The sequence below is a fragment of the Bacillus rossius genome, chromosome 13, assembly GCF_032445375.1.
Source record: "Bacillus rossius redtenbacheri isolate Brsri chromosome 13, Brsri_v3, whole genome shotgun sequence".
Classification (NCBI taxonomy): domain Eukaryota; kingdom Metazoa; phylum Arthropoda; class Insecta; order Phasmatodea; family Bacillidae; genus Bacillus; species Bacillus rossius.
Window position 1 is genome coordinate 25709660 of NC_086340.1, and position 26237 is coordinate 25735896.

The 26237-nt window shown below is 35.3% G+C and overlaps 1 protein-coding gene across 1 annotated transcript in view; it reads left to right on the forward strand.

The window, feature by feature from the left end:
* Window positions 1-26237, forward strand: part of LOC134538393 (serine/threonine-protein kinase ATR) — a 130528-nt gene that overhangs the window by 55792 nt on the left and 48499 nt on the right. The window contains 7 exon segments of the mRNA XM_063379686.1: window positions 1611-1738; window positions 3580-3743; window positions 5868-6028; window positions 9478-9690; window positions 9692-9793; window positions 11985-12124; window positions 13527-13643. Coding sequence (XP_063235756.1) covers window positions 1611-1738; window positions 3580-3743; window positions 5868-6028; window positions 9478-9690; window positions 9692-9793; window positions 11985-12124; window positions 13527-13643 — 1025 coding nt within the window.

Here is a 26237-nt window from a genome sequence, read left to right on the forward strand (position 1 = left end):
CTAAAATTTCGATTTTGCCAGACTATCGATCTTCAAAGTAGTTTTAACTGATATACTAGGTAGAGAAAAATTACGTCATTTACCCGCATATGGGTCATACATTTTATGCAGATTTTTTGTTTGTAGTGTGATCATTATGCAAGTATTGCATTTTGGGTAAAGAAAAAGACTAACATTGAACCGTGTGGTTGAATATGTACTTAAATAACTAGCATGTGTTTGTTTTTAATAAATATGTTATGGGTAAGAATAAAAAAAAAAATAAAAAAAAAAAAAACCAGCCAGAGAATGAGAAAGAGGGGAGGGTGTGTGCATGTGTGTGGCCATGCAGCATTGTTTATGGTTCTCCCTCCCTCACTCATCATTAATGTCCGTGAAGTGGCACTACACAACCGTCACGTGTCTATCGATACAGGTTTTTGTTATGCAACTGTGACTAAACATTGTTTTTTTGTGTTAGATTTCCCATGCCTTAAACTGCAACATTCCATTACAAAACTGCTGTGAAGAGTGTGCTTGTTTTTATTAAGGAACTGACAAAAAAATCGGATAATAAATATTAGTGTGTCATCATTTCTCGCATGGTTTGTACAACAATTTAATAAATAATATTGTAAAAAGTTTACTCTTTTAGGTGGATTTCGTAGAAAGACTACCAATTATAGCCGTTACCTTGGTGTACTTCCGTAAATTTTTTTTATAGTTTTTTGTTTCAAAACCATTGTCAAATTAAAATTTATACACACTTATATATCATAATTTTATGGACACGATAACTACCGTAATTTTGCACCAATCACTTCCAAACTGATACATAAAATCAAGTAATGAAAAATCTCAGTGAAGTACGTTAATGGGAAAAATTCCACAAAAGGGGTAGAATTGGGGGTAGGTTTTTTGGAAAAAAAAAAATCGCTATAGCTCCCATAACATGACAAATATCGCATCTGTTTGAACGTGTTATTACTCGTAGGAGTAATACCAAAAAGTTTGTGTACATACTTTTTGGATACGACCAAATATAACTGCAAGGAGTAGGGAAAAAAAAGGGTTGAAGGACAAAAAAATACATACTATTGTATCTGTTCAAACTATTTGTAAATCGTATAGTTTTTATCTAAACCTTTTCTGAAACAAGTTTTGATAAAATAAACCATTGCATCAAAAGGATGAAAAAAAATGGGTATAATAATAAAAAAAGAATAATTTCTGATCATGTATGCTAAGTTCATTCTTATGTATTGTAAATCCTTAACATATTATTGACAACTTCATTGGACAAAAACTTTTATAGGACCAACCATTACTGCATGGGGTGAAAAATATTGGGGTTGAATGACAAATAAAATAACACTGTTAGTAGGCAAACTATCAATTCTGTTCAGATTGTTTGTAAACGTTAATGATATCATCCAAAACATCCCACAATGACTGTCACTAAGAGGGGCAAGCCATTGTTAAGAAATAAAAATTCATTTCATGACAGTAATGTTCAGTATTAAAAATAACTAACATTTTATAATCATTTATATTCACAAAATCAGTCTTATTTGTGGTGACTGAGAAAAATAAAAATAAAATAAATTGTGGGAATATATGTTTATTTTCAGAGCGTGCTGCTTTCCCACTCAGCGTGAAAACAGACAGTTTCGCGGTTGCTGCTCTCAACGAACTTGTGAGGTCATTCCAGACTTGCAGGAACTCTGAAAACTTGGACGGATTTTCCCTTGCGATTCAGGTGAGCATCGTCATTCGAGGAACTAAGGTTTGATCTCCCACGCCCTGTTAGCTACATTATAACCCCGATTTTCTAAATCTGGATTTAATGTAGGTAGCTTCGATTTACGAATAAATTACAGCAATCATCAAAAAACCAGAAATTTAAGACCAAAATAAAAATATAATTATTTAGAATAAATTTAAAGAAATCACAATAAAAGCTTATAATTTTTTTTAAAATGCACAGCGTATATTTGTAATACTCTCAATTATGTTTCAATAAAAAGAGGAAATAAGATTGGACATTCCCTTGAAAAATGTGGCGGTGGTAGTTTCTGCGATAAAAGTGGGATAGTAAGAAACTCGTCCGGCTGGGCTGGTGACAGCGGCGGCAGAATGACGTATGGCTTACCTCTCCCTCCCCTGGTTAACATTTTCCAAGGCCAAAGCTCATCCCTCCCGGAGACAAAACGTTTTGTCTCCTCCCTCTTAAAATTCCCTTCCCTTGTTCAACCTTCAGTATGAGAAAACTTTCAAAATCCCCCCCGCAATACCAGCAACGAAAGCCAATTTCCCCCCCCATAATCTGACTTTAACTAAGTGTATTTGTTTGGGAGGAGTCTGGGAAGACTCGCCTAAACAAGACAAATGTTGAATAGTCCATTCTCGGTAAAATTAATATTTTTTAGGCCCACGTGACAGCCATGTTTACCGTTCGTAAATACTGTGTGATTATGACATCAGGCATTAAATTAAATAAAAAAAAAATGAACTGTGTAAACTTTGTTTATTACTCATACACCATATTTCTGCTGGAAAATCACAAACTTAGATTTCTTAGATGGAAAAATTTAGCAGGGCCGTAAAAATATTTATTTTACTGCAAATGAACTATACTCACCTTTTTCTCTGTATTCCAACATTTCCGGTACATTACACATAGCAACTGCAATGATGTGCAGCATTAGAGAAGAAAGAAAAGCAAATGAGAAGCAACTTCCTCCCCTTACGGCCATAGCCAGCAATCAATAGTTATTTAAATCACATGTCGCATTCCTCACACCGCTAGGTAAATGATATAAGTATTGCTGTTTGTAGGAATGGGGTGTAGTTTTTGAACTAAGCTGTGTTTCTCACACTAAAATGTGCATGTTTTAGTGAATGTGTTTTGTCATTAGAGCACAGTGTTTTTCTTAACCTCAAATGTCTATAATCGCTTTTATGAAACAGTATAGGTAATTTTTTGTTTAGATGATTTGAGCTCAAACATAGAATGAAAGTATCATGATAAAATTAAAAGAAAAAGCTCTCAACCAATAGTTATGACAAAAAAAAAGAATAATAAGGGAGTAAACCAACATGTCTCAGAAGCTAACTCTTTTGACGGGCGTAATTTTAATTTGTGAAATTTTACGGCAGTCTTCTATAAGACCTTCCGCTTGATTGTGAGGGCCAAGTTTATCTGGTCGTTTATATTATTTCTATCTTTCTGTGAGTGAAATTTTTGATATGAACAAAAAGAGACTGAAAAATTAGTGGTTTTTTTTTTTTGTGATACCCACTGAGCCAATGAGAAACCTTACACCAAAAGTACTATGGAATCATATGCCGCCCAGTTAATATGGTTCTCAAGTGAGTAGCCAATGAATGATAAATTTTCCTTGGCACTTAGAGGACTGTTGGGAGTGTCTAACAATAGAACAGCTAATAGTTTAAAAGTGTTATTTTTTTTTTTGCAAACTGGTGTTCTGGCAAGCTGCCTTGAGTCTTGGTGGATCTTATTACATTAGGAAAATTACCTTTTTTATTTTTTGTTTGTAATTATGTTAAAAGTAGCAAGTAATTTTTTTTTCTTTCCAGGAGCTTTTGAAGGCGTATAGTATTTCTCCTAATGCGAAAGCTTCAAAGCGGCATTTATGGGACAGTTTCCCTGATTTCATGAAAGAGATCATGTCTCCGTTGCTGACTTCTAGTTACAAAATAACGGTCAACAGGGTGTCAACATACGTCCATCCCGTGTACGGGTAAGTTAAACCTTTGTAGCACGTTAATTGTTACATGTTACATGCCATGGTTTTTATGGCCGGTATTGCAAGACAAAAAGAAGGGTTTAGATGTTGAATATGCTGCACCTGTACTCTAACCGTATTCCTAGTGCTTATTTTTAGGGAAGGGATTTTGGTGTCTTATTCATTGCCGATCTGTCGCCCAAATTCTGTGCATGGGCAAGGCTCACTTTTTCATTGATTTTGTCCAGATGATGGATCCTTGTCTGGCACCATTAACTTGTATGTAGTATGTTTCCTGAACATCGGGGAACGTACCAAGCATGTTGGTGAGCCAATTGAAACTTTATGATAGATGATAGCGAAACTGTCCCGGAATACATTTTCTACACTTTAATGGTCAGAACAAGAAATAATCACAACTTAAAAAGTACCTACTTCAGAAAATTATAAAGGCAGTACTATTTTTTGTCGAGGTGCTGTTATCTCTAAGATTTTTGCTGTAACATTTGTATCGATCGTTGCGAAACGTCCGCTAGAATGTGTTGTAACTAGTTTCTATCCTCACGCAGGGCACCGTGTATGAAAACAGTTGCTGATCTGTTTCCTTACTGGGATTTGGTTAGGCCATTTTCTGGAATATGGCTTGGTTACGTTTTTTTTCCCAACAAAGCAGTGCTTATTCGCTATTTTACCCGGATGTAAGGACTGAAGGAAACTGAAGGACTGGGAATGAAAGTCACGAAAAAGTCCAGAAATAAACAGTAACTTTACTAAAAATTACAAAAGTTAAATTTTCAGCAGCCATTTACTAATATGTGTTTTGTTTTTGACCCGTCACTTCAAATTTATTGCATGTTAAATATAAATAATTGGCAACTGTACACTTAAATAATGCAGCGTCACCAAGTTTTACAAATTTTCCATGTTTATTACTGATTAGTATTTAAATGTTCAGTTAGATAACTGCACTGTGTTATTTATGTATTACAGAATCAGAGAAAGTTACTGATTTGTCAGAAATATTATGCTTATTTGCGTTTTGTACGATAAATCTGGCTTTTGTGGCCAGTTGGCTGTTGGCTACATAATTTGCACGATAATTGTGGTAGTTCTCTGCAGTCATGGCACCATAATTTTGGTGATGTGTGCAGGTAATATTTTGGCAACAGAGGAAAATATATAGCTTGTTAGGACCACGACAGCCAGCATTGGATCAGGCTACTGTTGTGTTGCCTTTCGCATCGCCATTAAATTATGAGAAATTAAAACAAGACGTGTGTCGGTCTTATGCCTCAGACTTTAAAAGGGTTGAGTAAAGGTTTCGTGATAGCTGCATAAAAGCATGGTTGTGTCTCATTCCATCTAAAAATTCTAAAGAGTCAGAAATATAATTTTTATGAGTTATGACTTTTTACTCACGTTTGGAGCATAACATTTAATTGTGAAACATTTATTTCAAGAGTTACGTTTCGAGACTTTGAAGAGTCAAAAAGTATGGATTTTTACATACAAACATCTGCTTAAGTTCAATGTATTGCAAATCGGACCAAGAAAGAAATTGCATCCATTTTGTGAATTTCATCTTTCTCTAAAGCAACTTTGATATTAGCTAATAATTGGGCTATAAAAAAATATTACCCTTAAGGAGATTCAAGAATTCAAGCATATAATACTTGCATTACCAAATGATAAAGTAAACTTTGTGTAAACTACTTAACATAAATATATATTCTTAAATTATTTTAGCCTTTAAAATATGAAGTGGTTTTCTAACTTGTGTAATTGTTAAATTATTCAATTTACTGTGTAGGCATTAGTGTTAATTTTTTTATTGTGTAAATATGCTCTAAATATGTTTTAATTTTCTAACGTAGATATCTGCTTGTTCCTGTGGATTGTAGATTTATTTCATTTTATGTTAAGATTTGCTTAGTGTATTAAAAAAAAATACATAAAAATTTTTTAAGAAAATTTTATTCAAAGTTTCTGATAAAAGTCCTTAAATTGGTTTACCAGGTATCTGTGGACACTCTGTATTTAAAAAGAGTATCATGATGCAGAGAAAAACCAAACATGTAAAATAGCAGTTTCATCTTCTCATACAAGAAACAAGTATATATTTGTATTTTGTTTTGTCAGTTCCAGGTATGGAAAGTCACTCACAGACTGGGCTTTCCACTGGATAATTAAACTCATCCCGCTGATGGAAGATAAATTTGCAGAGTCCATCTTTGATTCTTGTCTTTTTGCAATGAAGAACAGTGCTCAAGTACTACTGTTCTTCTTACCGTACGTTGTCGGTGAGTGAAATAAACTAAATGTTCTGAATTATTGCTTTATTTTTCCGCCTTGTGATTCCTGAAAGATTGTGTTTTTTTTTTAAATTTTACTTCAATGCAATAATTAAAAAAGATGTATGTAGTAAAATGCTGCTTTTGTGCAGATACATTCCAAATCTTCTACCCTGCTACTGCTAGTGACTATCATTAAGCCATTTATCATTGGGATAAGGAGGAATTTTTTTACGTAGGTAGTATATATGTATGATTTAGTCTGTGTGTGTGTGTGTGTATAATACAGAAATGTTTGTTAACAGTGATTTTTTAAATATTTTTCAATGTTTGTTTAAAGTTTGTGTATTAGCTTACATTAACAATTTATTACCTTAAAAAATATAAAATGCTGCAAAATGAAATAATCTATGACCATACTAATATTAAAACTGTTTGAAGTTCACTGAATGAAATTATGAAGACATTTTTTTTTGTTATTTTTCTTTTGCTGGGGTGAAACACTACATTTGATTTTTTTCTGAGGCAGTTAGTTATAATTATATCTATTCTGTAGACTTTCTTTTACGTTTATATTTTGTAATACTTTTCTTAAAGAACGCCCTTTTTTAAAACTATTTGCTAGAAGTATTGCAACCAGAAATACTGAAGTAGTGAAGATGGCCGTGCTAAGAAATGCCAGCGCGGGACTTTGCTTTGATGCGACAACTCCTGGGATCTGTCCGCAATAACAATGTTTTTAGCAAATATTTTCATTTGCAGTATTTGATGGATCATGCCATTTCGAAATGCATAGTTTATGATTACGCATTGGAAATTTTAAAGTTGTCCTCTTTGTGGATGTCACAAATCTAATAATAAATAATAAATAAATAAATAAATAATTTAGTAGGGATGTGCGAATCCTTGATTTTCAGTTCGGTTCGAATCCGATTCGAATCCCTGGCAATATTTGAGATATGAATCCGATTCCGAATATTAAGCACAAAATAATTAAAAATAACTGATTAATTAAAATAATGTATGTTCTCTTTTTGCTAACTATAACTACTGGCAATTATTTATTACACTGAGATTGAAATGTTTATAATTATGTAAACTTAATTAATAATAAACACTTTAAAATATGAAAACCAAAACATATTCGATTCTCCAACTCAACCGTAATAAACTGCACGCCACAGGGAAATCTCAGTTTTATAAACGTTACAGCAAACGAAACCATTTTTTCTCCAATAATTAGCCAAGACTTTTTTTTCTTGTAGGTATGTAATTGTTTTTAATTTATAGTTTGCTATACGACGAAATTCGCAATTATAGTTTAAGCTCTCAAAATCTCGAAATTCTTTAAATGTCACTGTGTTAATTATTTAATTTACATATCTTTCTTTGATACATCATATTATAAATACTTACATAATAGTCGCCTAATTTTATTTTCCCCTGCTAGTATTTTTGAGCCGTATTAAATTAATTTATAACTTTGTGAATATTCGTAATACTGTTCGAATCCATATACGTACAACGATTCCGGGTTCGGGTAATTGTGGATTCGAACCGTACCCGAAAATATCGGGTACTCGCACATCCCTATAATTTAGAATATTAAGTCCGTACTGCACCAACGGAAATCTTTTATTCGATTCCCGAAATAAAAATTGGTTGTCTCTAAAGTCGGTTTACGGACGACAGTTTAACGTGACGTCATAAAAAAACATTGATGAAATGATTGCATACTTTTATGAATAAAATTGAATAATTTTTATTTAATTATCACTATTTTGTATGGATACAAACAAGGAGTGAAATGAAATCTACAATTTAATTGATAAATTTACTTTTATTTGCACTCATTAATTCAAATATGTTTATTACTTTAACAAAGAGATTATTTTAACTATAACTTTACTAACCATAAATTTACACATCAGACAACTTTGTATTTCTATTAATTAAATAAGCATTAATATCTGAATGAATAATAGATTTCATATTATAAAAACATTCTTTTATACGGAAAACTACCTACACAAAGTGCTTGGAATCTAACAGCAGGACCAAAAACATCATGCAACATTTATGTGAGAATTTTTTTTTCACAAAATTTTGACACCCAAAAATAACAGTGCGATGATTATGCAATAAAACACGGTAGTTTTAAAAAAATTTCTCTGTCTCTTCTGGCATAAGTTCAAAACTACAGGACAGATTTTGATTAAACTTTCTTTATTGTAAGGTCTTTGGCTAACTTAAACATTAGGCTACGGTATATATGTATACAAAATTATACCCTTAAGGGAGTTAAAAAGGGGTAAATAATATACTAAATACAGTATTTAAATAATTAATCATAACTCAAAACTAATCAAGCATAAGAAAAGATATGTGGTATCAAAAATAAATACACCAAAACTATAAATATGTTTTTACCATTTTGCCAATTTTCATTTATAAAGAAGTAAGTTTGGTTTTATAAAGATAAATTAATATTGTATAATAATCCACTAGAGCAGAAGGTAAGAAACTGAGCACGAAAAACATGCATTCAGAGTTATGTATTTGGTTTTCCCTATTTTTGAAATCCAACAATTAAGTGGATGAAAAGGATGATAGTTTTGTTTTACTAATAAAAAAAATCACATATGAAGCTAATAAAATGGAACGAATGAAGTTGTGGTACACACAATAAACATACCAAAACTACTAGCTTCTTCGTACCCTTTTGTGAGGTTCCACCTCGAAGAAATGTAAGGGGTATGAGTTTGATTTTAAGAAGAAATTTCATACCTACAAATCTAAGAGAACCTCCCAATAGAGTACTGTATTAATTTTTTTTTTCTTCAAATTTTTTTAAAAGATATATGTAAATGAAAAGGGTGTAAATTTGCTTTTATTTACAAGCATCATATATCTACGAAGCTAATGAAGTGGGAGGTAAAGAATTCAGGATGCTTCATAATCATAATCATACAGAATTTATTAATTTCTTGCCACGTTCAGAAATTCTACCCAAGTAGGTTGGAAAGGGGCTTGTTCCGTGACTACGGACGTTATAGAATTCACCCGAAAATTGGTGAATTCTAGCAGCGCCCAGCACCAACTTGTGTCTAGGCGGCCATCTTCATTTTTACCGTCCTTTGTTGGACACACAAGCAAGGAGAAAGTTTCGTTCACATCCAACCAACAACAAAAAGAAAAACACTGTTACATGTCCACGCTCCGAGCACAAACAAATGAGAAATATATACAAATGGTCCTTTTTTTAAAAGTCACTGAACACTGCTGAACAAGGTTTTTATTTTTTTATTCGTATGACCCGCAGCTAAAGAAAATTTTATTTTAAGTTCCTGAAAAAAAGTCTTGAAATGCATTCACCAGGTGCCTGTAGACACCCTGTTCTTCGACCTGCCACTCCAGTGACGGTGGCATGTTGCCGAGGGTGGAATGCCCTGTCGCAGTGCACGCGCTGTTCGCGTCGAGCCAGGAGACGAAGCGGATGATCCTGGAGGAGCTGCTGGCCCCGCTGGGCAGCGCCCTGCCGGCTCCGAGCTCCTCCGGCGCGGCCGCCTTCCTGCCCCTGCACCGCTCCCCCCCCCGGGCGTCGCCGCCGCGGGCTCCCGGCCCCCCAGGACCCCGAGGAGGGGGGCGGCGGGGCGGCGGCCCACGACCTCTGCACCAAGGCCGTGTGCACGCTGCTGGACTTCCTGGACCGGTGGCGGCGCGAGTGGCGGCCCGGGGCGTGCGTCGAGGAGGCCCACTTCACCAGCGTCCGAGGCAAGCGACAAAGAATCTAGCTTCGCCCTTAAAACATTCCAAGGGCATGGGCCTCTCTGTCGGGGGGGGGGGGGGGGGGGGGGGGGGCACATGTCCCCTCCAAAAATTCCTTGGGGAGGGGACAAAGGGACGGGATACGGGGACAAAATATTTATATGCTGTTTTGATTCATTACAAGTTTCCATTCGGTTCGAGGTAAACTTTGAACGCTGCATTAGTACCTTACAGAAGCGACGAGGCAAGGTTCTTATCCAGCTTGTTTTTTTCTCTTTTTTTTTTTTTTGGAATTTCGATGGTCTCGTGGCATGTCTCTACTCAATTCTTCGTTCAACATTACATTATTATCATCATTACATTGTTACTATCATTATCATCTCATTACACGCAATACATTCTATTTGGATATTTTTACTTCTATTCGCCAAATATATTTACACCCCATGTCCCCCCCTAAATTTACTTACCAGAGAGACCCATGTTCTAAGTGCATGATGAAATTTGAAAAAGCAAAAGAACTAGACACAGGGAAATTCCGCAGATTAACCGGAGTGACACGAAGTACATTTGACCAAATGGTATCGTTTTTGGAGATAAGCCACAAAATAAAAAAAAAGCCCGAGGAGGCCGCGTACTTAGGTGCCACAAACCGGCTTTATTTGCAAAGTTCATGGATGAAATGCATAATAAAAGGGTCAAAATGAATGAAAAAAAATTGAGACAAGATAAAACACGTACAAAAACATTTCGCTCCCCTGCTTGTGCGAATCGTTATTTGTCTACGCTAAGTAGGGTTTTAACTCTTGCAACAAAAGAGTGGGAGCTGCTTTCTATTAATCCTTTCTCTAAGGTTTCTATGTTTCCTAAAAATAGAGGTAGGATCAGATTTTTGAGTTAAGTACAGGCTGAAAAAACATCTTTGTAACAACTGCTTACCATGACCACTTCCTTTTTTATGTATGTCTATACTTAATTTTTAATTACTTTAAATTAGTTTTGGTAGAATCTTTTGTAATAGTTAATATGTGAACATTAAGTTAAAATTTTAATTTGTTCTCTTAATGTTTAGTCAACATCTGCTTATATCATGCTTAATTTTTAATATTCCACTATTTGATGTAATTGCAGAAATGTTGTGAAGTGTAACTTCGTCACCAATAAAGACGATAAATAAAAAATTAAATATATAAATTAGTACCGGGTCCACCCACGGGGACGATATTAGAAACCTGGCAAACACAGGGGAATGCACATTGTCAAAGTGCATAAACTGAAACAGAAAGTATTTTACTGTGTATTATCCTAATGTCTTAAAACTTGTATGTATTTTAATTAAAGGATTTGCATGCTGTTAATTATCTGCATCTGTTATTTATCAACATAATTTAAACATATAGGTTACAATAAACTGTATCTGAAGCACAATCAAATATATATAATTACAGTTCTATCAATTCAAAGTTTTTCCAGATAGATTGATGACACGGGAAAAATTGGAAAATTTTTATTTGGGACAGCAAAACCTGAGAAAACTCAAGAAACTGGCTTTACTAATTTTATTCTATTTATTTTCCTGCGCAAGTTTTTTTCAACATGTATTTAGGTTACATTCTATGGCCATTTCCTTCTTCAATTTCCCTGGCTTGTGTGGCATGTCCCTCTGTACTCTATAATAAATAGTTGTTGACAAGACAAAAACCAAAATAAAAAATTTTTAAAAAGTCTTGGTGGTTGACTGATGATGACACGAAAAAAAAAACTTACCATGTCGGTCGGACGTCCACGTCACTACCTAACTCCAAAGTAAGCAATTACATTTCTTTAACTAAGAACCCATAGCTGCTCTAATGAAGTGACCTAATTAACATTTCAATCACTAAGAAGAACGAGAAACGCTCTGCAAGGTCTTTTATGCAGCGCCCCAGGAGGGAATGCGCATGCGCACAAGGCTTAAGGGAGGGTAAACGACCAGCAAAAATGGAAGGAGAGGAGGAATATGATGTCTCTAAGGGGAACGGAGCGTAAAGTGGGAGGGAGGGGTGACACCCACGCCGCAGCAAAATATGAACTCGTGAGGACGAAATCATTACAAAGAGAGAACTCATGCCAAATTCTGTTGAAAATTTGGTCAAAGCTTTCGCAAACATGTGGTACGGCATGTGAGTCACAAAAACTTTTCTCTGTCTGTTTGCAGAGTTCTGCAGTCACATATCGAAACTGACGGTTGCTACTGCGAACTACAACTGCATGGAATACCCAAGAGCACTTATTTATGCTGAAACATACATTAAAGAGCATCCGGACGAGTTCCAGAATCAGCTGCCGTTACTTACAGTGAGTTTTTATACTTGGATTTGAATACACAGTACATATATAATTTTTTTTATATCATTCATATTTTTAAATGCTGTTTTCTTTTTCATTGTGATGATTCATAATCATGATAAAGGGTAACATTTTCACATGTTATTTATTTAGATGAACGTTTTAAAAATGTTTGAGTCAACCCTAGGCTAGCATTATCTTTACATATATGCTTTTTATCACCCTCAATTGATATATTAGTTTTTTTGTGGTGACATTTCCAGACTCCATTATTTGTCTATTCTGTCATCATTGCTTTTAATTTGGCAGGCAAATTAGTTAATAACTTTTCAATTCCTTCATAGTTTTAGCTCACACTGTTTCCATGATAGCACAAGTGCATCACTACGCCACTGATATTTAAAGCCAACATTTGCTCAGAAAGTAAACGGAGATAAGTGGCTGTAAAATTTGGTAGCCAATAAAATTATATAAAGTTATATTAGACTGAATTTGCAATAAAATTCGTACTGCAAGAATTAATGGACTATAGTTTTATTAATATATATCAAATCAGGTGAGAGGAATTAAATTTTTAATGCATTCAGTAAATCATTTTGTTGTACAATATGTGTTATATTGTATGTGCTTTGTTTGTTATTACTTAACGCAGAAGCGAATCAAGTGTCTTAATAGCTTGCTCCATCTTACTCGAATACATTATTTCCTTATTTGATTAAAGTGAGATGTTAAGTGTGCTTTTTTCTTTCTTTTTCGGAATATTATTAACTTTTCCAGTGGTAATATATGTAGGTTTAGCTTTGTGTTTGGCTGTGTTACTCTTCAAGTGATGCTATCTTCGGGAGAACTTTGTGTTAAGTCTGTAAAGTCAGAAATTAAATTGCTGTGTGTTAAGGGGCCCGCTTCGTCAGGGGTGTATGTGTGTTAGTGAGGCGGGATGATAAGCGCGACGCTCGATGGTATTTCTAGCGCAGTATCGTCTCTAAGCTCAAGGCTGTGAACTGACGCGCAGTCTTCTCGTCGTCAATTGATAACTGTGAAATTTTTGCGGTGACCGTAATTTTATATTACGGGGAAATGAAGATAAAGGTGTAATGCAAGTCCCTTAAGTGCTTTCAAGAATCTGTACCACTTGTTTTACACCTAAAAATTACTCTGAAAACATGCGTTTTAGCCATTTTAACTCTTCTAGAAATACAGTTTAAAAACATGATCCAAAATTAAAAGTACTTTTCGGGCCTCAGCGAACTCTTAAATGCTTTTCGTAAACATACCCCACTCGGATATCTTGAGTAGTTTTGAAATCGCGTTGTTTTTCCTGAAGCTCTGCTCACCGTGTGTGTGCCCGGGTAGGCGGAGCCCTTAAGGTAAGTGTGCCGTGTCCTGCATTATTCGGCTGTGGTTGTTGCAGAAAATATTTGCCCAGCTCGACGAGAAGGACGCTGTGTCCGGTATCCTCACAACTCAGCAGCAGGAGCCATCTCTCGAGGACCTCATCCTTGCCCATGAAGTCATGGGGAACCTGCAGGTACTGAACGGGCCAACGGTGCTTCCCGGTGTTACGGCTTTTCAGTAATTATCACTAGCGACATGATTTTATGGTTTTATTTTCAGGCCAATTTTATTTTTTATTTTGAACAGGAAATTTCAGTGTAATGGTCTTTTTTTTTTTCCCCATGTTTTTTCCATGAGATACATTTATTAAAAAATACACCGTATTACTGTACATAACTTAAATGTTACCTAGTACTAATTTCTCCAAAACAGTGTCATTTTGACTGATAAACGATGCACTTTTACAATAAAATGATATTCAGAACAAATAAAATAAATTTAAGTTTTTTTTTAATTTAAAAAATGTACTAATGTTGTAATGTGAAAATGAGTAACTAATAACATTTGCAAGATTAAAAAGAAGTTAACTTTTTACAATTTTTTTTCTTCATAAAATTTGGTACAAACTTAAATAAATTACTTGCTAAATAAATTACTTTCAATGAATTTAATGTTTTAGAAAGTTACCTATTTGTCTTCAGAGACAAGTTTTGATTGGAAATGCTGATCAGTGTCATGATTTTAATTGCATTTTGGTGCTTTGTGATTTATCAACTTGAATTTTGATATTATATGGTGTATTGAGATGCTTTTCATTGTTATTTCGGTTTTATCACCATTCACCATATAATTTTCCCTAACTATTACTGATTTAGACATCCAGTTACGAAACTACGGCAGTGTTATGTATTAACTACGAAAACAGAAAAACTTATGCACGTCTCAATATCAGCGTTTTCTACAATAAATATCGGTCATGTATGTTGTGTAATAATAAGGTAAATCTTTTGTAAAGTACTTAACATAAATATGAATCCTGACAATTTTTATATTTTTAATTTAATGTGATTTGCAAACCTGTGCAATTTGCAAATTACTTGATAGATAAATTATCTCTTTGCTCTATAGAAATGGTGTTACCGTATTTACTCGCGTAAAGGCCCCCCTTTTTTCCCCCAAATTTTGACTCCAAAAAAGGGGAGGGGGCCTATACGCGAATTTGGAGGAAAAAATATATTTTTCTTTTCAAGTTGTGCGTCTATGTTCGAATGAGGAAGGCGGGGGAGGCAGCGACGCGGCAGGAGGGAGAGAGAGAGGCAACGACTCCGCAGGGGGGAGTGGCAGCGCTAGGACAGGGGGGAGAGAGGCAGAGGCAGCGCTGTTACAGGAGGGGAGAGAGGCAGAGGCGTGGCTTAAGGGGCCTCCCTAGTAGCATCAGAAGTTAGCGGAACACTATGTTTTTAAAATAATGATGGGACTTTATTAATCGACACTACGAATCTGAAAGTTTTTCACCCACGAGAATATACTACACGAATTGTCTGTATATGTTTACATTTTTGTTTTTTTCTATCAAAATATCAAATAAAAAATTTCCAACTTGTCCAACTTTGGGGCTATTTTATAATGCTTAGGAGAATGACAGAAAAAAAGTACAAGTCTAGAAAAAAAGATAATTTTTTTCTGAAGAAATTCATGTATTTAAAACATATAGTCATCGCTTTGAATTCCGAGATATCTTTTCCACAATCTCTGCAAATCCTGAAAGTTTTCCACCGTCTCGTGCTGCCGCTCGGCGAAGCCAGCTCGCAGCCACAGCTCAGGTAGCGCGGTGGTGGACCCGTGCCCGGAGGGGAGGCAGCTACCTGTGTGTGCGTGCGTTCGTGAGAGGGAGACAACCCACAACCGGCACCGGTAAAAGATAATCCCGTGACCGAAAGAAATTCTCAGAATTGCTTTTAGTGTGCCTCGCCACAGTACCATGTGCTCGACTTACTCTGTGACTATATTCGTGTATCTTTAAAAATTGCTTTTGTTTTTTAAACTACAAATATCCTAAAGCTTACCATACTATATCATGCATTACGAAATAAAGTATTGAAACTGATCAATCAACACATTGAAAGTTGTCGTACAAACTATTTATTGGTGGCTTTACAGTCTCGCTAGCTAATTCGACAAAATTTTAGGGTTGTGCGAATGTTCGGTATACCGATACCGAAATCGAAATTTTGCTACTTTCATTTTCGATTTCGGTAAGAATTTCATCTGTCGAAGTTCGTTTTTAGCGAAATATTTCGAGCCAAACGAAAGTTCAATAGCTTACCGAAGTTCGTTTGTTCTAGTTGAAAAAGAAATCGAAATTTAATAAAAATGTACAGTAGAATACCGGTACAATAACGTACCTTATTATAAAGTATATTTCACTTAACGAATTTTTTTTAAGTCCCCGCCAAAAATCATATCTTCGCCATGCAACACAGTTTCAGTTTAAAGTATCATATTTTCACTATAACGTATAAATACTAGTAGCGTGGCATTACTACAGCAAAATTTACTTAAACTGGTAAATAAATTTCCAGCTAAATGATTAATGTAGTAGAACAAAGATACACAAATACCACCGCAACGTATTTTCTTACCTCTAAATTCTCAAAACAAAGTTAACAAACAGTTGCGCGCACAACCATAGATTATACCGTACGTAGTATGCGACGCGACGTGAGCAACACAACACCATTCGATACATCGAAAGACGGAGGTTTGAGAGAAGTATTAATTATTTAGACAAAAGTGTTACGCTACGCTAAAAATACTGTTTGATGTCTGTGCCGGGATTGTTTATTGTTATTGTTGAGTTTATTTTCAGGTTACGTTATTTAGACACCGCATTGTATTTGTGCTACAATATGAATGATCCTGGAGATAAAAAGAAACTAAAGCAATTCACGCTTAAGGAAAAAGTGGATATACTCAAGAGAACTAGACAAGGGGAAAAAAGCAAGTTGCAGTTGCGAATACATATGGCATTGCGGCTCTCCTGTAGCTATTTTTTTATATATTTTTTTTTCTCTTTGTAAAGATATGTATGCATGTTTCAGTACTAAGTACAAAAACTTGAGGTACCTGTAAGTACTTAGCACTGAGATTCTACTGTAATGTCTTTATATGATTTGCATATGTTATTACATTATTAGTAATAACAAGCAAATTATTAATTAGAAAAAAGATTTCCATTAAGATTAATTTACGTGGTGATGAAACAAACTCACGTTAATGAAAATACGGTAAAATCATAATTTGAACAAACATGGCAGATAAAGTAAACAAAATTCAACCGTGATTACCGTAGGCTAGGTATCAAAACAAAATCATGCAATATTTGAAAAATTACCTGATTCATTTGCTTTCAAACAGTAGTGTAGGTACTATATTCGTAAAACATACATTCCAGAACTGTTAGTACACATAAACAAAGAACGTACCTACTTTTATTCACGCACAGCCAAACAAAAACATTGTCGTCTGCTTTATTTAAATTTTACATACTCTGACTGGCATATAAAATCCTCATAATATACAGCCAATTAGACAAAAAGGTCAACAAGTCACTGCGTGTAATGACCACTTGGCAGCAACCATTTGTTATGTTTTGTTTTGACCATGTCCCTTGCCTGGTCTACAGCTTCCTGAGCTAGCCATGTGTGACAGTGGTGCAAGATGGTGGCCGTTCCGCAGTATTCACGTATTTTTTCATCAGTACCATGCACGAATAAATATATTATCATAGACTGCGACATTACGACTGTAAAGGAAATAGTCTGTGTGCTGAAAGATCTGGATTGATTCTTGAAATTTACGAGTGACATGGGGCTGTGTTGTGTGGTCTACTGCAGATGTTGATTATATTAAATAGTAATATTTATATATACATCAAAAGGTACCAAAATGATTTATGTAATAGAATTTATTACTGAAGAGCAAATTTTGGGGCACTTTTTTTCTTTGTTAATTAAAAAATTTCGCTTAACTTTCGTTAAGAATATATTTATCTCATAGAAAAATTCATTTTCGTTTCACTTTCGCGAAACTTGATAAATTTTCTTTCACTTTCATTTCATGTGGATAAAGTCACTTTCGCACATCCCTACAAAATTTATATTTAACTTTTAACATGAAAATACACTTCATTGTTTTTCCTTCTATTTTTGATAAAATATCAAAAAAAAATTATTATACTACCCAATATTTTTTAATATTATTTTAGTTTTCCAAAATGATTTTACACATCTTACAACGCCGGGGAAAATTTTTTATACTGGTATTAACCAAATGGTTAACTATTTACAAACGTTTTGATACTTAAAAATGTAGGTTTATATAAAATGTATCTTAAATTAAAAGAAAAATTGTATTTTGAAAACTAAATGTCATTTTGCTATGCTTTTTGGTTAGATAGATATCTGATTGTCTGCACTGTTTTAAAAATGTTCATGGAATGATAAATAAAAATAAAAACTAGGGAAGTTCTATATTAAATAAGCTATAGTCAGAAGTATATAAATGTTCCTGCTGGCGCAGGAGTCACGAGGAGGATTGAAGATGGGGTCAGTGACTGATCGCTCACATATGTAGTTATGGATGGTACGTTATTAATTACAAAATTCAAAAACCATTTGAAGTTAAAAAGTATAATTAGTGGCAATGTTTAATAAAGATGACGTAAATTTTCAGATAAACTTGTTTCTACAGCTCGATTAATTAATAAGGGCAGGAAATAAGTTTTTTACAGCAATTATACAATTTATTAAAATTTTACTAACCACAATTAATTTATCCAAAAACCAAAAATTAAGTAAATATTGCCCACAATTTACAACATCCACGAAAGAACCTTGCAAATTATTTTTGTTAGATGCATTATTTTGCATTCAAGTTCTTTATTTTTTAATACTTCACCTACTTATAATTGTTACATATTTGGCACATGGTCCGTCACGCCCAATTAAAGGGCCTGAATAAGTAGAACGTGTTTCTGATCAAATTGCACGCCTGTTAATTTACCTGCAACCTGTGAAATAAATTATTGTACACTCGTGACGTTGTCAATCAACTTAAATATTTATGAGTTAAAACAAAACAACTATAACGGATAATCAAAGAAATTGTGAAATTTTGAAAGCTTGTTCTGTTTTTATATAGTACACAAAGCAGTTAAACCATAAATTGTTTGTTGTTGAAAAAAAAATCATTAATCTTTCATGCTTTTTTCATTTATTTTTATTACCAGATATTTCCGTTGAAGTAATACTTTTATATATACACACACACACACACACCAACACACACACCAACACACACACACACCAACACACACACACACCAACACACACACACACACACACACACACACCAACACACACACACACCAACACACACACCAACACACACACCAACACACACACCAACACACACACCAACACACACACCAACACACACACCAACACACACACCAACACACACACCAACACACACACCAACACACACACCAACACACACACCAACACACACACCAACACACACCAACACACACACACACACATCAATCTAGAAAAAAAAATTAAGGTAGCCTTATTCCAAATATGTTATGACATACATTAGTATAAACCAACCAGTAGTTTATAGTAATTAATAATGTTATTTAATTTCAAAATTTGTATATATTTATTTGTGAAGTATTGCCACAACTTGTGTTTTGGGGAACTTTTTTCTTTTTCTTTTCATTATACTTCATAGTAACTTTTAACAACGATATCTTTGGATTTAAGATATTTATTTGCCTACTTCCTCTATTCTTGCTTTTGAATTACAAGTTCGATGGAGAATTTTTATTAGGAAGGATGAATTCGAACGGCGAGCATGAAAGAAAATGATAAGCAGCAAACTTGACTGAGACTTCGAGAAATGTACGAATCTAAAATTTATATAAAACTTAAAGTTCATCGCTGCCAATATTCGACCAGAACTACATAATCGTCGTCGAAGGTATTCAAGAACTACATAGTCGTCATCGAATATAGACCAGAACTACATAGTCGTCGTCAAAGATAGTCAAGAACTACATATGCGTCATCGAGGATAGTAAATCGCTGCATCATTGTCAAGAATGTGAACAACTGCCCTTCGTCGTCATCAAGAATCGCCGGTTTGGAGACCCATCAACTAACAGTCGCTGTCCACATCGGGACCTGTACCACATCCAGCTGTACACACCGAGAGCCGCTGTTCCTGTGGAGTCATCATCAGGACGATCGAGAAGTCGCTGTTCCTGTGGAGTCATCATCAGGACGATCGAGAAGTCGCTGTTCCTGTGGAGTCATCATCAGGACGATCGAGAAGTCGCTGTTCCTGTGGAGTCATCATCAGGACGATCGAGAAGTCGCTGTTCCTATGGAGTCATCATCAGGACGATCGAGAAGTCGCTGTTCCTGTGGAGTCATCATCAGGACGATCGAGAAGCCGCTGTTCCTGTGGAGTCATCATCAGGAAGATCGAGAAGCCGCTGTTCCTGTGGAGTCATCATCAGGACGATCGAGAAGTCGCTGTTCTTGTGGAGTCATCATCAGGAAGATCGAGAACTAGGACATCACTACGTCAGTACGAATGTAGTTACTGAGATCCGCAGTTCACGGTATAGTTGAAATACCATATCTTAAGGTGGTATTGTCCTTAACTTGCGGCATATTCTGAGGTAACTATGAACTATGAGAAAATTTTATATCTTTCCAACTCCACAAGTTTATAATTAATAGCAGTACATAACCCGACAGCAGTGTATCAATCTTATGTCTGATTCACCTACTTACACCCATATAACCCGAGATACTAACCGAAGAGTCCCGATTGAGCTAAAATAAGTTAAAACTTTACTACATTTGAATATAGCAATATTTGTAATATCAAGTTTCAAGATGATATGGTAATATAAATATTAAATTTTTATTTGAAGAGGTGTCCTATTACACAGGTTGTGCAATATTAATATTTTAAACCATTCTACTGGATATAGTTATTCTTGTAAAAATTCTAATTAGAATGTTGTAATGTGAAAACAATATCATTTCCAGTAATATAACTATTCATATTACAACAGTGAATCGTTTTCGTTATCATTGAAATTGGATTAAAACTTAAGATTAATGATAAGTATATCATAAACATATACTCAGAGATCATATATGTTCTTTAGAGGTTCTCAAATTTGGTATTAACCAAATTACTTTTTTTGTTGGTCTGCCAATAACCGGGCTAGTCAGATTGAAATAGGCGATCACATTAGTTAACTAAGAATATAAATTCGCTTTACAACCACAGCTTGTACACAAGTCGTAAAAAACATGGGTTCTACTTACAGGCCGTATTTAATGTAGTAGGTTTATGACAAATACAACAGCAATAAACATATGGCTGAGTCTGCTTCCATGTACACTTTTTTTAAGTTATCACTTCACTTTTAAAGTGGGTAAAGTGTACCTATCAAGTAGCTTAGCATTACCCAAAGTGAATGTCGTGCTCCAGAAAATGTTCGAACTATGTAATATTTGTATCACTGTTGCGTTATAGACCTGCAACTTTTTTCAGTGCGCGAACTTTTTTCAGTGCGCGATGTCACTCTTATGTAAAAAATATGTCGTGTTTAGCGCAAACGTGTTCGAATGAATCCACATCGAGCTGCCAAAGAATACCTATCGATGTCGGCAACATACATAAGTATACAAACCATCGTTTACAAGTGTATTCATACGGAAGTATAAAACTGGCGGCGGGCCATGATGCAGTTGGTTCTTCGCGTACAGTCCACTGACGGGATAAGAAGCGTCAAAGCTCTTATATGGCTATTCTGTAAACTTGTATGTCATTTCACTGCCTGCTTTAGACAAACAACATCCATTACTTTTAGCTTTGGCTTGAAAAGAATTACTCCGGCCGGCTTTCTTATAAGACTTATTTCAGCTCCACGTGCGACCAGTGTGTATAATTTGTCCGCGGCCTTATCTTTGGGTGAAAGTTATTTGGAAGGGAAGTTGTATCTGTAATGTTCATCATGTATTACATAACAATTCAACTTGGATACGCACATGTGTTTTTAAAATATATGTTTAATAACTAGCAATACAAAGTATGTGTTGAATTTCATGTATTGAATTTTTTTTACATTATGTACGAACATTATAATCACAATATTTCATGAGAAGTTTTTAAAACATTTTACAAAGCAATCTCTAATTTCTTCCACACCTCATGGTTAACCTTACTATTTTATTTCATGTTTCAGTTGATTTAAACTGTTTGGAATCATAATATGATGGACAATGAAGAATATTAGTTTCAGTAAATTTTATGAGAGGATTTACTTATTGCATTAAATATACCTCAATTTTTACCTCAAAGGAAAAAGTTGCATATCATTAAATGATAAATATTTGTTTCCCATTAGTATAGTTTATGAACATAACTTATTGTGATAATACCTACATCAGTTAAATTGTGTTTTTGTAATGCTCTCCTATTGCAGTAAAATTCTTGGGCAAATTGAATAGCACATAGTCGATCTTCAACATAAGCTTTTGGAATACATAAATGTAATAAATTATGTTCTCGTGATTTTAACAATTAAATATTTCTTCGCATGAAAAAATTAATTAACTAAAAAAATATTTCAGTAAATTTATACTCAAGGACTAAAATTTTTTATTTTTATTTTAAATAATATTGTATGTATACTTTTCTGGAAATAGAAGATTCAAGAAAAAAAATTTTCTTTTATTTTTATTTTGTTCTTGAACTTACTTGACAAGCAATATTGAACTTCAACTTTATACTTTCGGTATAGCACTTTTCGATTTATTTTCTTCAAACGGGAACTAAAAGTAATGAATAAATAGCATTTTCCTCTATAATTATTGCAGCCGTATACTGAAAAGTTTAACTTTCCTTTATTTGCATGACGCGGAACTCCTAACTAGACAAAACGTTTGTTATTTATTTTGAACGTTATATTTATGTTTCCTTTCGAACAAACTCTTAACATTTAATTTCATCAAAAGTTATACAATATAAGTATCAAGTTAAAATATTTTTAAGTGAAGTTGTGGATATTTTGTTGTTGGAAATGACACTCTGAAGTTTGAATGAAAGTGATATATGATAAAATTATATTTGTAGTTAAAAACAGATAATTCCTTTCAAATTCAATCTTTTGTTACATGCATATTGCCAAGTAAATTTGACAATATACAGTAAACTCCCGGTATACCGCGCCCCGATAGATCGCGGAATCGGGTATATCGCGGGTCAAACCATGTCCCCCAATCAGAAATTAATAATAATAATAATAACACAGTAGAACCTCGTTAATTCGTGATGGTCGGGACCGAGATAATCACGGATTACCGAATTTCACGGACTAGCGATTAAAGCCCGGAAGGTCTTGTCAAGCTTCTCAGATACCGGCGTGCAGCTGGGTTAAGGCCAAGGTCATGTGACGTAACATCTACCGAGGCTTACTGCGCCATGGCAGCAGATGGATAAAAAATAGTAAACTCTCCATTATTCGTGTTAATTGGGACCCGCCGATGCCCGGCTAATTAAAATCCTGTAAAAAAAAAAGTAATAAACCCGGATAATCCGTTCACGGTAAAGACCGTCTTCGAATTAGTCTCGGCTTAAAAAAATACGGCACTGCCTAGCCATTAGTTCACGGTCATTTACAACAGCCGAAGAGAGAAAGATAAGATCGTGCTGAACTTGCACACATAAATTTTGGGTAGCCCCCCCCCCCCCCCCTTCCCCCTCAATCATCCCACTTCGTCCAGCCGAATGCCAGCCAGACACGTCACTCGCCAGGCGCCTGCCGTGCGTTGGCGGGTGGAAACAAACAAAGGGAGACGGGAAGCAGAAGTCAAGACATCCCCCTCAAGTTTAAAGAGTGACAAATGTGACAGCTGAAAGGGGGACGACACAAAGGGTCGGTACAAACAGCGTTGCAGAGTTTGGCGGCCCATGCGAAGGCTTGCAGTGTTTGCCGGCCGCCGGCCCGCGTGACGTTAATTTTAAGCGCTGACAATTTTTACTTCTCTTTTTTTTTCTGCACTTTTAAATCGTCCCGGATTATCCGATTCCCGAATTAGCGCGTCACGGATTAACGAGTTTCTACTGTAATAATAATGGAATAAATGATTGACAGCCGATTAGGATAATTTTGCGTTGTAACTCACAAACTAAGCATCGGGCAGAAAAAAGCCTAGGCGTAGAAAATGTCCGCAGTGAAATTCTAAACAAGATATCTCCGTACATTATTCCTCTATCTTGTAGTGTTTTCAAATTATGATCCAATCCAGACCAGTGTTATTTTCTGAAACATTAGTTCTTAAAATTTTTTTAACCCACAAATAAAGCATCGGACAGGGGACCCGATAAAGCCTACCGTCCAGCGACATTATCCAGCGACATTATCCAGCGTGACTCGGCTGGGGATTGATTTTGGATAGGTTTGGTTGACGGCAAGCGCTTGGAGGGGAGAGGCGAGCCGAGAATATGCGACCAAGACACCCGGGTAGACGGAGTGGAATATAAGCACCAGTGATGAGAGGGGCGATTAAGCCGAAAGGGGGGAAGTCTGGTGACCTTGAGTAGTTCACTCATTTCCGTCTGCACACTTCTCGTGGTCACGTGTGTTGACAAGCGGAGACATATAAATGTTTTGTTACAACTTGAACCTACAGACGTAATATTATTCGTTGTATTATACACGTTCATCTTTTTACTTTGGTATAATGTTTTAACATTAAATAATAAAGTAAATCAGCTAGCGTAATTTTAATCTTTGCCGAGGAATTCCCAGTGGTCCAATACTTACGTGAACCATACTGTACCACTTTTGCCGTGAGGTAGTAAACAAGCCCCGGATATGTTTATGTGTAGCGGCCTCGCGACCTTTAACCAGAGGCTGGGGAATATAACACTTGCCGATCCGAGCCACACACACTTAGCAACTCGACAAAGCGTTTGATGGAATAAGTAAAGACAACGTTTAACAGACTTTTTAATACGGCGCCACTGATTGCGCTAAAATTATTTTGGCGCAATTTTTGTATCCCACATGTGACCATTTATAATTTACTGTAAGCATGGATAACAAAGTTTAACCACTTTACACGATAGACGATTCTTTATTTTATATTGTACGAATGCTAGAATAGTTTTTCACGTATCTGCTGCATACTTCTGCAAAAGACACGCTATTTGTAAGTACGTAAATCTAGAATTTTTATTTTGTCAATCAAACTCGGTACTTTGCGATTCATATTCGGTTTGAAGTATTACTATGGCCTTTCTATTTAGAAGACTTTGACCACAAAATCGTGTGTAACCGCACACACTGCACTTACTTTGTTACGGACACTCAGACGAAGCAGATACTGTGGCTGACACCACGAGACTGGCAGCAGCTTGTGTGCCGCACGTGTGTATGGCAGCGTGTGGCGCGCTCGTAGGCCGTGCGACAAACAGTGCGCGGCATGCGGAAAAATAAAAAATAAAATTCAACATTTAATATTTATATTTACAATTTATTATTTTTATTTTTTCACCCGCGTTTAGTGAAAACTGCGGATGCAAAGTCCGCACAAAGGCGGGCCGTCTATACTGTGCGTGCTTGCCGACCTATTAGAACACAGGCGGTGTTTTATGCCTTTTGACCTTGGTCACATCGAAACATCGCGGTTATGCAACAACGCGGGTAAAAGTTATGTCCCCCGACAACCGCGTTAAATAGGGAGTGTACTGTATTAAATTTTATGCATTTGAATCTATTCGGATATTCTGCAGCATTAATTCATATAAGCAAATACTTATTACGTACAATGTACTTTTAGTCCTGTTGTATAATTATACAAAAAATTGTATCCAAAGTATTGTTTCTTCTATGCGGTTATGGTTGAAAAAGAAAAAAAAGTAATTTATATTATTTTTAAATTTGGTTGTTAGTAAGAACACGTATTTAGTGTAATACGACATATATTATTCTGTTTATTAAAACATTATTATCGATAACTCTATTTTATATTTATCTGTCTATGTTATATTTCAAATTGATTGTTTTTCTTCGGCTTATGACAGCACCAAATTTTGTTTTATCGCATATGTAATGTTTTTATGTTTTGCATATTATAATTAATGAGTTAGTATTGTTGGCGGGTGAGGCTTTTTCACAAATGTACGCGTTCTTGGCGGCTAGCAGGTAGGACGCGTGTATTACGCAGGCTGGATAGGGAAGTACGACTGCGGGCGAGCTCCATGATAGAAGCAACGGGAGTAGTAGCACTCGGCTATTTGTATAGGTTGGGATAGCTGTGCGAATGGTAGAACAGACCACGGGTCTATGATGAGGAAAAAGGTCCCAAGCTCGACATCCCGAACTGTCGATGGATCATCAGGAAAGTCAACAACTTGTTCAGAAACTTGAGTCCCTCTTTCAAAATTCAGTTTATTACCTGGACATGACTATATTCGGTATTCTACCAAGCGAAGCAAACTCTTAATTCATTACTAGTTGATGTTTAATATTTTGACGCAAAATAAAATTGTTAATTAGATTACTTTGCTCATGCCAGGTTTTACAAGTTTTGTCAAAGATAATTAAATGAATAAAAATTGAGTCCCTTTGCTGCTGGCTACCCGCAAGAAATTATCATGGTGAATAATAATAATTATAAGTCTACATGTA